This window comes from Periophthalmus magnuspinnatus, chromosome 13, assembly GCF_009829125.3.
Source record: "Periophthalmus magnuspinnatus isolate fPerMag1 chromosome 13, fPerMag1.2.pri, whole genome shotgun sequence".
In the NCBI taxonomy this organism is placed as follows: Eukaryota; Metazoa; Chordata; class Actinopteri; order Gobiiformes; family Gobiidae; genus Periophthalmus; species Periophthalmus magnuspinnatus.
Genome location: NC_047138.1, coordinates 17,689,918 through 17,704,013, shown reverse-complemented (window position 1 = coordinate 17,704,013; position 14,096 = coordinate 17,689,918). Strand labels below are relative to the sequence as shown.

Genomic DNA, 14,096 nt, shown 5'->3' with positions numbered 1-14,096 from the left:
CCTATAGTTTCACCCACAGGTGTCAGAATCACTGTAAGTTTGTCTGCTGAGCATTTATACACTTTGGAACACACATAAAAAAAAAAAAATTCTCATCCTCGCCAAAATTTTTTTGTGAAAATGAAGGTGTAGAAAGCTGCAGTAGGCAGCTGGGGCCAAAAATACACTATATCTCAACTGACAAGATTGTTGACCACTTACATTTCAAATTTGAGGTCAATACCTATAAAAATTAGAGTTTTACAATCATTTTATCATGAGTAAGTTCAGGCCTCTCCAAACCTATCTGAATGAAGACATTTGGAGAACGTTTGGAAAAAGTGCAATAACTTTTAAATGTTTCAACCCACAGACATCAGTGAGGGCTCTACTGAAAACTCACACTGAGAGGAATCTGTATCTGCACACCCAGCTGCTCTATTACTGTACATTTATATATCATATCAAAACACAATATAAAATGTATATTTGTATATAACATATAGTCAAAACAAGTGGTATGGGTCAAAATAAATACATATTTCCAAACCACACACTACAAACAGTGAACAAACACACACTCACTTCAAAATGTAAACAAACACACACTGGAAACTAAGAACACACTGTACATGATTGTACAGTGAGACAGTCATTCTGTGACAGTGGCTCAGTGGTTAGAGCTTTGGTCCTGCAACCCAAAGGTTGGATTAGCTAATGCTAATGATTACACATGATACACATTTGACCCACAAATAAGTTAATAGCAGAATAAACCACGCTTACCGATCAGGAACAGCATCCAGTCCATCAAAACATAAGGTCCCTCTACTCCTGAGTCCACCATGAGATCTTCACTCGGTTCCACGAACCGCTCCAGGTCCGAGATGCCTCTAGTTTAACTTGTACAAACATCCACAGTGTCCTCGGTCGCGTACTTCCTTTGTTTTGTCAGTTTCGTCACGTTTAAAACGCAAAACTGCTGCGTAAAATTATGCAATACGCGCGCATAATTTTACGCACGGATCTTTATATTCAGTCTCGTCTTTTTACGCGCGCAGCAAACACCCTCTGTTTACAGTAAACCCCTGCGTGTAATGCCTCAGCGTGTTCCGCAGTTCATGGGCTTTAAGGGGAAAACATCACTAAACATGTGTAATGTAACAGCTTGATTCTACAAGGGGGAGAGTGGGGCGTACTCTTTCAGTCATCTGTGGCTCTCATTCACTGTCCGCAGCTCCAGTAACCCACAGCCCCCACCTTATTGGCCAACTTTGGTGTCAATCACAAGCTAACATGTTTGTTTTGCGCTGAGGAACAAAGTTGGCACTGTCAGAAGTTTATAATGCCTGAAACTGACAAAAGAAATGCAGAGAAGTGACAGAACAGATTTCACTTTCCTGCAGCAGATTGGACATGGAGGCGCACGCAGGCGGGCCGTCGGAACGCTAAGTGGTTAAGCTGTCGGCGCTTAAGTGACGTAAATGTAACCGAGAGAATCTGGTCATTTTCAAAATGAAACATTTTTCAAAATAAACGATTGTTCAGACTCAGATAATAAATACAAGAAATATCCAAGAAATAATTAATTATTTCTTGGACGGCCGGTGGCCTGGTACCAATTGATCCACGGACCGGTACCGGCCCACGGACCGGTACCGGCCCACGGACCGGTACCGGCCCACGGACCGGTACCGGCCCACGGACCGGTACCGGCCCACGGACCGGTGGTTGGGGACCAGTGTGTTATAGGATGTTTGAGACTCAATTCACAACACCTCATTCATAGTTCCCAGGTTTTCCTTAGGCCAGTTCTCTGGTTTTCCGGCCAGGCATGTAAATGGAGTGAGTGTCATTTCTGTGTTTTTGCTTCTGGGTAAATTAACATAAGCAATCAATATGAACAATCAGTATGGTAGTGACTGCAGAGGAGGAGAGGGGAAGAGAAGGAGGGGGTATGAGAAGGAGGGGGGAGGGATAGAAGGAGGGGGGAGGAAGGGGGGAGGGCACACTCACCCCACCTCCCCTGTGTGTGTGTGTGTGTGTGTGTGTGTGCGCGGTGGCTTCTGATTGGCTGCACAACAATGACCTGGCGTCTGTGGTTGCCATAGTAACAGGCCTGTCTGCACAAAGGCCCTGTCCCGTCTTTACTACCAGCCAAGGAGCGTTTCAGTTTCTCAGAGTTCTCTACATTCTTCCATTGAAATTCACATAGCCACAGTGTGTATAGAGGAATATAACAGGGTGTTGCGTTTAATCGAGTTTGAAGCTATATTCAGATCAGTCATGCTTAATGGTTAGTTTGGGTGTTTTTAATGCAGAGATCCACAGCCAATCCTCTGTCAGAAAAAAAAAATGGTTTGGAGTAAATGTAAGACTCTGGAGCAAGATATTAAATATTTTGGGTATTAAATACAATGATTAAAATTCTGTTTTTACATATACATGTATTATTATTATTATTATTATTATTATTATTATTATTATTATTATTATTATTATTATTATTATTATTATTATTATTATTATTATTATTATTATTATTACTATTATTATTATTGCAATGTTTAACCTGATCTTTTGTGTTGGGATTCACAGCCTGAACAGGTCCAGTTTGACATTACAGAGTGGACTACAGGAGGAGTTTGTATGATGCAGAGGGTAGATATGGGCCTAAAAACAAGGCAAGTTTTATTGTGAAGAAAGGAAGGATTGTTCAGTGTCTTAAGTGAATCCCCATGCGCTTAAAGGGGCAGGTGCTTTGTTAAGTGGGGTGGGAGGTCCCTTTATGGTGAAGGTGAGAGTCAAACAAAGAGCCCCTCCCCCTCCATCACCTCCAGTCTGTAGCACTGGGACAAAAGTATCCCCCCTTCTCCCATACACACGTACTCATGTTGGGTTTCCATGCTTTTGCTTTTCATTAATTTCCCAGAAATCTTAAACATAGCCATAGTCACTATTTGTCTAGACTAAATCATAACCTAACCTGTTTTATAAACCTAACTGGTTTTATAAATTTGTATATGAACAGGCCATGCCTCATGTGAAACCTCCAGAATTCACTCACTGATCTGCAGAGGCTGCACTAGCACTGGTTCCTGATTGGCTGCAGCTGCTGGGGTTTAGGTAGCCACCATTTAGATCAGCAAAATTGGTTAGGTTTACACTCTACAATATATTACTCAAATAGGAATAATGGCATCTGAAAAGTGTTATTTGCGAGTTACTGCAGTGAGTTGTGCTGGCTTCCTTTTGGAGCGTGCTCAGTAAATGCTAAAGGCTTTTCCATATGCGTCTGTCTGATGAGGTCACTCTTGAGTCAGGTCTTCCCCCCGCACATGCTCAGTATGGACACTGCAGCACAGCCAGCTAACATGGCTAAGAGGCTCCTCTGTCCTTTCCATCATCTGCTTTGCACGCACACACGCACACACACACCCCCACACACAAACACACACACACACACAGACAGTGCCTCTTATAAATACCACGTTCAAAGGTTCACTGTGTAACTTTTCTAATGGAGATAATTTGCACATTGGCACATTGTATAGCTTTTTTAAAATTTTTGGTGTTTTTTGTTATTGCTCAAAATACTTCAAAACCACCGCCACAGATCTAACCTGTAACTTGGACCAGTTGTGTACTGCTGTTTAAATATAGTGGTCTAATTTGTAAAATGATGTACTTTGTCCATTAACTATAAATCATCTCAGAACATCTGCATTACTATTAAAGACGCTGTACCTGATTTTGACGGTCTCAAAACGTCAAAAATCTAGTTTGTTTTAAGCAGTTTGCAGTGATCCCAAGTTATTCCTCACTTATGCATTCTGAGCATCCTAATTATTCACCATGATGAGTTTATAAGCACTTTCACATACCAGAGCAACATTTTGCTCAAATACATGGAGGCACAGGGCCTTTAACATCAAATCAGAAGATGTATCAGTTTTAGGCCCTTGAGAGCATTATTGGACATTGGATACTAAAACAAACTTGATTTCGATACTAACAAATAGACTCGATACTCAGTATTGATACTCAAATACCACAATGATAATAAAAACTCTCTTTCTTTAGAAAGAATGGTGTTTTCAACATTAAATCTAAGTACTTTCTTCTATATTGCTGTGTGGCCTTATAGCTCTGTAATCCCTCAGTCGAGGTATGTTTTGTAGTGCTCTATGGGTGTATATGTGGTTCTGATACAGTTCAAGATCATTCTAGAGCTATTCAGGAAAGTTTCATTTCAGTACTTTTTTAGTATTGCTTCCTGCTCAAATGAGTATCTAGTTATTATACTAGATTTAGTATCGATGAGCTTCTGATTTTCGATACTTTTGACAACCCCAATTGGCCGGGATGTGAGCGTGACCTCATAGATCATGTGGGAGTTGGTTTGGTGGAGCTGGTAGTGTGCAGGGCTCGGAGGTGACGGAGCTGAGCACAGACAGCTGCAGACCAGAGCCGGGGATCCTCAGCGGCTTAGAGCAGCTGACACTGTCCACCACACGGCCACAGTGAAGGAGCGCAGGAGCAGAGGAGCCGAGTGAGGATCGAAATACGCTATTAAGCCTGGCTTATACCAGCTCACATGTGCCACAGCCCGCAGTCCTCTGTTTGGATAACTTTGTGAGGCATTGTGGAAGGGGACAGGGAAGGGGACAGGGAGGGGGGAGGAAGGGGGAGGAGGAAGAGGGAGGGAGAGGAGGGGGAGGACAGAGTGAGTGAGGAAGAGAGAAAGAGAATGAGAGAGAGAGTCAAAGGACGGGGGGTAAGAGAGAGAGACAGCAGGGAGGGTGAGAGTGAGGCAGAAGGAGGGCGATAGAGAGACAGATGAGGGAGAGAAAGAGAGGAAGGAGTGAGGAGAGGAGCAATAGAGTGAGGGAGAGGAGGCAGTGGGGGTGAGGGGTAAGGAGGGAGAGGATGGTGAGAGGATGGGAGGAGGCGAGAGGAGGGGGGGGGGGTCTGTGAAGGAGACAGGTGGAGACACCAGATCTGAGAGCCCAAATGCTCCATAATGAGCTGTAGACAGACTGCAGCCAGCAGACCAACCTACTGCTGTTGCAACAACCTCCTCAAGCCAAGCATCTCCTCACAGCACTGCCAAGTACCTCCTCACAGCACCACCAAGTACCTCCTCACAGAACCACGAAGCACCACCTCACAACACCACCTCACTGTTCCACAAGCTCCTCCTCACAGATCCTTCTCACCACTCCACAAGCTCCTCCTCACAACACCTCGCCATTTCACAAGCTCGTCCTCGGGGTTTCTCTGAGCAGGCCCAGATTTACTGCCTGAATGTTTCTGACCTCCTGAGATGATGGGGGCATCACAACATCAGCTGTTTCTGTAGTGTGTTTCTATAGAACAGTATAGGCCTGGAACAGCATATGCCATCTAGTGGTAGGCCCTGAGACAAGTGGAAGAGCAACATGGAGAACACCAGAGCAGAGGCAGTACCAAACAGAGCTGGGAGATGAGGATCCAGAGCTAGTGTACAGCTCTGTCGGCAGCTATGAGTCACCACATGTCCCTCTTGTGGCTGTTGTGCACAGCCGTTTAGATCCTGTCCCTCGTACCACTTATGTAGAGAATGATTCAGGCTTAGTAACTACTTAATTAATACCCTAACTCGTAGCCGTCACCCATTTATTAAGTAGTTATTATTTATCCACTACACATTAAATCTTTTTCATGCTTTATTAAGGCTGTAAAAAGTGGAAATGCACCAATTCGATACTGGCATCAGATATCGGCTTCCACATATCGGTTCAAAACTGTACTGTAGTTACTTGAGAGAAAAATAATAGCTATGCAACACATAATTTTGTCTTATTTTATTTTTGTTTAAAAGAAATAAATGCTGTTTTCATTTTCTTTCCTGCTATAGCTTGATATCGAGTATTGGCAGATAATTAAGTCTATAATATCGGAATCAATATCAGAACTAAAAAAGCTTGATTGGTGCATCTCTAGTAAATAGACAGAAGTGGGCAGAGTAGCAAATGATTTTACACAAGTAAGAGGAACGTTACTTCAAAATAAAATTACTTAAGTAGAAGTACAAAGTAGTTGACCAAGAAATTACTCAAGTAAGAGTAAAAAGGGATTGGGGAAAGCTACTATTCAAGCAAGAGTAAGTGCAAAATCTGGTATTTTCAAAGGACAGACATAGAAAGGAGGGAGGAGGAGCAGGTGGAGGCTGAGCTCAGTCCTCAGAAATGTTGCTTTCTCCTCGGTCCTTTGTCCTGATTCAGAGCTCGGCCTGGTTCTAAAGAGACCTGGGGTTCAATGGGAGAGCATCCAGGGGGAAGGGCTACTCTCACGTTCCACCAGACCACCCCAAACTGCAGGGTCCCAACCCCATTTTAGGGTGAGTTCACACTAGTTTTAGCTCCATTTGAGTCCTGATGTAGACTTGGTTTGGTCCTATTCTTGTCCTGGTTAAGTCCTAGTCCAGTCCAGATTTAGTTCTGGGTTCAGTGCCAGTATAGTCCCCACATTTTGATGTGGTGTGAGTGTAAATGCACCCTTAGAAGTATAGAAGTGCACCACACAAAGGTACTCAACAAATGCACTCCACACACGCACTCCACAAATGTACTCCACAAATGTACTTCACAAAATGTACTCCACAAATGTACTCTACAAATGTACTTCACAAAATGTACTCTACAAATGTACTCTACAAATGTACTCCACAAAATGTACTCTGCAAATGTACTCCACAAGTTTACTCCGCAAATGTACTCCACAATTAACTCCACAAAATATACTCCACAAATGTACTCTTCAAATGCACTCCACCAGTGTACCCCATGTAATGTATTTATTGATATATTTGACAAATAAATACATAAAATGTGAGCACAGATTTTGCATATTCACAGTTCCGGTGATTAAAATGTGTGTACTTCATTTTACGTTCACACAGGTAGTGCTTAAAAAAAACTGTTGTTAAGGGGAGACATTGCAGCCAAAACAAATTAAAAAAATGTTTTTGTCCTTTGGTCAGTTTGGTCTGCTAGCAACAAACTTTCATGTGTCAACAAAACTGTCCACTCCCACTCACCAAAAGTTGTCCGTTTTAATATTTGATTTAATACACCTGCCTCCTCCTTTACAGTCCTGTTCTTAACAAGATTTTGACAAAATGTACAGAAGGATTTTTTCATACCTAATTCCAAACCTGACTCTTTTCATGTGTCTTTTTTGGATGTCAGAAAAAATGTCAATTTTAACCCTTATTTTTTATATAAAAACATCAGATAATGGAAAAACTTGTAATACATTTTTTTCTTTTATTCATTTGAGTCAACTACAGCAGAATTTTCAAATTTATATCTCTAAATATAAGATTTTTTTTCTATTCACCTACAGTGTCTTAAAATGTATTTGGATCTTTAAAAACCTGATGTATTGCAGAATATATCAATTATCACATGTATCGCAAAACTGTGACACTGCTGTGAGCCGTATATCATATCAAACTGTGAGGGACCCTAAGATTCTCAGCCCCAGTCTCTGTACAGGTCACGTGTGGCTGGATCCAGGGTGTGTAATGACTCTGCAGGTTCAAAATGGACTGGAAAGCATACCTAGTTTTTGTGACACTGCGGTTTTCTTTATCCAAACTGTTTAAAACTATTGTCACATCAAACTGTGATTTAAAGAGGAAGTATGCTCAAGAGAGAGTTTCAGGTAACAGTTACAACAATAGGCCAATAATATTTAAAAATGTGTTTTTGTGAAGGCAGCTATTTGAAAGCGAGCTGGTTCGTTGTGCATGCATGGTAATATGAACCATTTGAATCAATCATGAAGCTGGAAGCATGGGCCGTGACGGTAAAGCCCACTGCAGTCTGAATGTTGTAACATGCACAAAATGAGTGTAGGTGAATCTGGTTTGTGAGAGTTGTAAGTTGTGTCCATAGTGGTTGGTTCATAGTCTGCTTCCTCTGGATAATCTGGTTACAGACAATACATGAACATACAGAACTGCTTGCTGCTCTGGTATGTGCTGTCCTACTGACGCGTCCTCACATATGCAGGAGCTTTGAGTGACCCGAGCACAGAGCCAGGGCAGTCATAGCAGAGGGAGAGGTTTGAGCTGTGACATCACCACTAAAGTCTGTACAACTGTGATGGGACAAAACACAAATATGTCACTCAGCCAATTGTGTGCTCCTCCCTACTCACAGAGGCACTGGAGATCCACAGCTCCTCAGGCACAGGTCCAAACTCCTCCTGAATGACGTCAGCTCAGTCTCTGCAGCTGCCTCGGCCCCGCCCCTCCCTCCTCAGAGAACAGGCATCAGGGACATTTTGGGGACTATTACAAGTTTGAAGAAAGAGAAAGACAAAGTAACTAATGTGCATTATGACTGTCACGTCCTTCACTTGTGGAAGAAGGTCTATGCTGTGCTCCTCTCCTCACTACTGTGTGGAGTGTATGTTTGAGTCTTATGGAGCTGATGTTGAGTGCAGCACTGTACTATTCGTCACCACTGAGGCTCTGACACATGGGTGCTCAAAGAGTGCTGAGTCTCCTGTCAGGTGTAGGCTATGTTGTGATGGCATTAGTACAGTTCTTTTGCTGTTGGTAAAGTGAGTGTACAGTCAGTACAGAATCCAGTGCTGCTGCTGTGGGACACACTGAACAGAGCATCCTCCAGAGCTCCAGAGGACCTATGTGTTTGTCTTTTTATCTCTCTGTCTCTCTGTTCTCTGCAGCGCTTAGAGTCCTGTGTCCTTCTCTCTGTGTGAGACAAAGGGAAGCCCAGGACCCTCCCCTGTCAGTCCCTGTCCTCACAAGGACCCTCCCCTGTCAGCCCCTGTCTCCACAAGGACCCTCCTCTGTCCCCAGACCTGCTGTGGTCCCCCAGCTCTGTCCTTTCTGCAGGTCAGCAGCGCTGGTGCTGTCCTTGTGTTTAGCTCTTTATACATGGCTTTCACAGTGTATTAGCCAAAGCCAAAACTGTGTCCTCTGCTGGTGCATGCACAAATGTAGGCAGGTTAAATAGAATAATATATGATATATCCCTGTATATCCCTTTAAGAAAGTCTGACCGTTTTAGTTCACACAATGGTGTTTGTGTGAGGACAGAAGGAGAAGGATCAGAGCACAGAGCTGTCACTGTGAGCCTACACTGGCTGCTATTACAGCAAAACCCAGTGAGACCTCCTTTAAACCAAACACATAAGTTATTATCCACAAAACACAATAATAATGCATTATTCTATTCCTCACTGGTGGTAAGCTAGCACTGTAGCCAGAGCTGCCCTGAGGCAGACTGATGGAACTGAGACACACCCCCCCCCACACACACACACACCCCCCCACACACACACACACTATGCAATGTGGGTGATGTGTCTTGCCTAAGGACACAGCAGTAGTTTCCACTAGAGCCACTGCTGGACCACTGTGGCACCTGTTTTCAGCAGTCTCCCATCCAAGTACTAACCAGGTCCAACTGTGCTTCGCTTCCGAAATCAGACAAGATCAGGCTTTGGCATGGCCATGTAGTGACTAACATGTAGTGATCCAGAGCATTTCTACAGTGAGTTGGGTGAGAGCTGAGTGACAGGACCTCTGTGACAGTGATGCAGAGCACAGCTGTGACAGGCCCCTCCCTCTCTCCCCCCCCCCCCCCCCCCCCCCCCCCCTCTCATTCTCTCCCCCTTTCACTCACTCTCCCTCCCTCCTTTCCTCCCTCTCATTTTCTCCCTCTCTCCCTCTACAGAGACAATGGCCCGCTAATCCCCTCCTCTGATTGGACCATGACAGATTACCCAGAGGCCACCAGCTGTCAGGAGGCGAGGCCCACTTTTCGGGTTCTCAGCTCAAACACAAATGCTAATGCTGCTACTTTGTTAGCTTAACCTGTCAGCGCACTGTAAAAATAGAGACACATGTTTGGCTGTGATGAGTGGTCCCCATGTGCTGCAGGGAGAGCACTGTGGGGTATTTATAGTCTGAGATGTGGACTAACCGCAGCCTCACGCCCCTCACACACAATCATCTCAAATATGAGCCAGATTAACAGATAGTCCCTGTGGTCCCCGCGCACACAATCCCATCAAAGGTCAACACGGCTCAGGCCAACCAGGACAGGACAGAGACAGCACCTCAAATCCTGCTATTGTTTTATAGTCTCACTGATTATATTTACATGCACAGAGAACTCTGAGTGCTCTAAACAACCAAACTCAAATCATCTTTGCCCTAAAGCCTGTCAGGCCACTCTTGTCCCAGTCTACAGCAGGTCAAAGAACCCAATAGGCCAGAATAAGAGACTACAAGATGTTCAGGGGCGTCTAATCATTTAGCAAGAACACTAAAACTTTAGCAGCTCCAATTGCTAAAGCAGATCTATTCTGCAAAATGGACTTTTCAGAGCATTTAACTATGTTAGAGTTGTTTCCGCTAATCATTTATCCTCTCAAAGTTGTTTCTGGAGTGATTCATACATATTTGAGCAATCTTGAATCGCCATATTGCCAATCAACCCCCATTTTCACTGTCACTGGCATACGCACACTGTTCTGTACTTTGTTTTCCAATTTTATTTTCTTAATCGGTGATACGTGTAGGTTTCGGCAGCATCTCATAGCCATGAAAAAATCTGCAGCTCGCTAGTGTTTATTTATTTGGATGCTCATTAGTTGCTACCATGGTAGCAAGCTATTGAATGCCTCTCCTAGTCTGGACCTGATGTAAATCAGACTGTGTTGTTACATGAGGCAGGTATCCCAATACATATCGGCTTCTCCAGATGTGTTATTGGGATCGTTGAGATTCGACTCATAACACCTCAATTGATTTATTCATGCATTTAGTTATATCTGTTTAAATTGGACTAGGCCAGTTATCTGGTTTTCCTGGCAGGCCTGTCCACATACCAAAAGGTGCATGGGGAGTCTCAGGTTATGAGGTTATCAGGCCTGAGATTTACCCATGTGGGTTTGCTGAGAGAAATGATCAGAAGACATGAGTATTTGGCAGGTAAACAAAATCATAAAGTATTTGTTGGTGTCTCTGATTTCAACAGTATGTACTCAGGATGGGCGAAACCACTGTTTTTGGTATTGATACAATACTAAGTGCTTTTGAGGTACTGATACTCAATACTGACCTTTTCAATAAACATATTAATTAAAAGTGTTTAAAATAGGCTCTAAGGGGTAAATAGAATACCTAATGCAGATGGGTCAGTCCAATATGCCAGCATATTGTGAAACTTGTCCCTCTGCATTATGGGTAGGGAGTGAGGGCCAGAACTGTACAATTTCCACTATATGTACACATACACATGTATACACATGTATGTATTTACACTACTTTTTATGATGCAGATTTTTTAATGGTCCAAAAGAATGCAGGACATGCGGTTCAGAAGTAGCCTGGTGTCTGTCTCCTGTGTGTCAGAAGTGACAGAACCATGAGAGGGGAAAGAACCTGCTCCTGAACCCTGACCTCTGCATGTGTGTGTTCCAGGGACCACAGAGCGTGTGTGTCTCATCCAGGGTACAGTGGAGGCCCTGAACAGTGTGCATGACTTCATCGCAGAGAAGGTACGAGAGATGCCCCAGAGCAGCCAGAAGACTGAACCCGTGAGCATCCTCCAGCCCCAGACCACCGTCAACCCAGACCGCGTCAAGCAGGTCAGACCCCAACAACTCTACTGCAGAAAGGCACTACATACATACAATAGAGTGTGTAAGGAGAACGTATTTTTAAAATGGAACTAAACACTTTTTTTTTTAAATCGCTACTAAATTGTGTATGTGGTGTATAAGTAGCGTCATCTACTGTTCCTAGTCATTTTTTTTGGCAATTTCAGTGCAAACTATTTGCAGCCTTCTGGTCAAAGAACGCTTGTGCTGCCTTCAGTGGCCTCTGCAATTTCAAGTAGCTGGAGACATCACGTAAGATTGCTCTGATTAAAACCAGGTGTTTATGATTACAAACACCTGGTTACAGGGGCAAAGTCTGAAGTGTGGGTACCAGCCCGTCCCCCCCCTCCTCCCACTATCCCCTTTAATCCTCTAGACCCCTCCTCCCCCCTCTGTCTCTTAGCAACTCTATTTGAAATCATAGCAGGGACAATATTGAAAACCAGATTTTGGCAGAGCAGTGGCAGAGCTATGGCCGAGTACTTGCTTGGTTGGTGGCTTCTCTGGGAAAGGCTAGTCTGGGAGCTCCCCCATTCAGTGTCAAGTATTTTTACACAAGTGGCTTATTCCACTAAGGGAATGAAGTTAACAGTTTAAGGCAGTGGGTTATCTGCAGTTAACAGTGAAATATGCACAGAATGTGCTGATTCAACTGTTCTAATACTTCTCATGCACAATATTTATAGGATTTAGGTGGCCAAGGAAATATTACAGAAATGCAATGAGATTTGACTTGGAATGGATTTACACAAAACCATTAGCATAGCCAATTAGCCTGATAACTTACCGCCAAGGAAGTTTTTACAGTTAAGTTAAGAATGATTTGTTCATCCACTTGATAATTATATAAAATAAAAAATAATGAATGAATAAATATTGTTTATTTTTAATTTGTGTTTTAAAAACAATTGGTGCCATCAAGAAGATGAACAAACATGAATTTGAACTAAATACATTTGGATTGACTGTATACATTCCAAAGTCTATTATAGAACATGTAATCCAACATTTAAATCATATTATGTGCATATTTTCATAAACTACCAATAACTCACTGCCTTTAACAGCCAATGATTTCAATCCCCTACTGAAATGATTAGTTAATTTGTGTAAAAACACATGTCACTGAAAGAGGTAGATCTCGGACTGGCCTTTCCAAGAGACGCCTCCAAACACGCCCGTGTCAGGCAGGTGCTGTGCCAAAAGACATCTTCAATATTGGCCCCTCTCTTCAGAGGAGCAGCTAAATGCGCTCTAAGTGTGCTCTGCCTGCAGAGGGCCAGCACAACTTCTGTCCACAAACTCAACTTCAGCCATTTCCTGTCCGCACCCAGTCACTTCCTGTCATCTTTCACCCTGACACAACACCTGTTTCCTACTTCCTGTTATTTTCTGCTTCACAAGAGGTTCTCAGATTCTGGAGGATACTGCCTCGTGTGGACAGTAGAGAGAAAGCAGCATCAGGAATTAAAATAGTCAATGTAACAAGAAAAAAACAAAACAAACAAAGGTGAAAAGGAGGTGAAAGCACTGCTACTAACCCACGAAGTACTGTGGGGCCATACTAGTGATGTTTAGTGGTAGTGGCAGTACTAGCAGTACTAGCAATTGTAGTAGCAGTAGTAGAAATAGTAGTAGCTGTAGAGTAGCAGTAGTAGTAATAGATTTAGTAGTAGCAGTACTCAAAGCAGTGGCAGTAGTAGCAGCAGTAGCAGTAGTGGAAGCGGTGGTAGTAGTAGTGGTAGTAGGAGTAGCAGTAGAAATAGTAGTAGCAAGAACAGCAGTAGCTGTAGTAGTAGCCGTGGTAGTAGCAGTAGCAGCTTTGCTAGCAGTTGTAGTAGCAGTTGCAGTAACAGTAGCAGGGGGAGCATATCTTCTTCATGTAGCAGAGACAGTGAGGGGTGAGGCCAGGCCAGCTGTCACATAATCCTCTGTGCAACCACTCAAAGGCAGAAAGAATTATGGGTCGGATGCGCCCTGGCTGGGACACCATGACAATGTGACAGTAGCACAGGGATAACACTCTGGAACTGTTCCTCCATCAGAACACATGCCCACAAAACAACCTATTTCTTTAAGTACATACAAAGTATTGATACACAACAGAAATATACAGGACTGTAGCTGGTGCTAACCTAGTCTGCTAAGCTAGACTGATGATCTCTTTCAGTCGGGTATTGCTTAAAGTGCATAGGACAGTTTTTCTTCAGTCTCTCATTTTTCTTTCACTTTTGTATTTTTTTATTTATTTTTTTTCGGTTGGACATCAGATGGCATACAGAGAGGTATTTTAAGAACTGTTATTATACTGTTATTATAATGTTTATATGGGCAAAAACATGTTCACATTGCACAATATTTATGATTAGGCTAATAAAAACTTTATTTAGTTAAATTCTGTTTTAGAACTACTTTCTGCTACTTTTTGT

The 14,096-nt window shown here is 43.1% G+C and overlaps 1 protein-coding gene across 2 annotated transcripts in view; it reads left to right on the top strand.

Moving 5' to 3' along the window:
* Window positions 1-14,096, top strand: part of nova2 (NOVA alternative splicing regulator 2) — a 44,271-nt gene that overhangs the window by 20,314 nt on the left and 9,861 nt on the right. For both annotated transcript variants that reach the window (XM_033976982.2, XM_033976981.2), the window contains one exon: window positions 11,489-11,655. In XM_033976982.2, coding sequence (XP_033832873.1) covers window positions 11,489-11,655 — 167 coding nt within the window. The remainder of the gene's footprint in view (window positions 1-11,488; window positions 11,656-14,096) is intronic.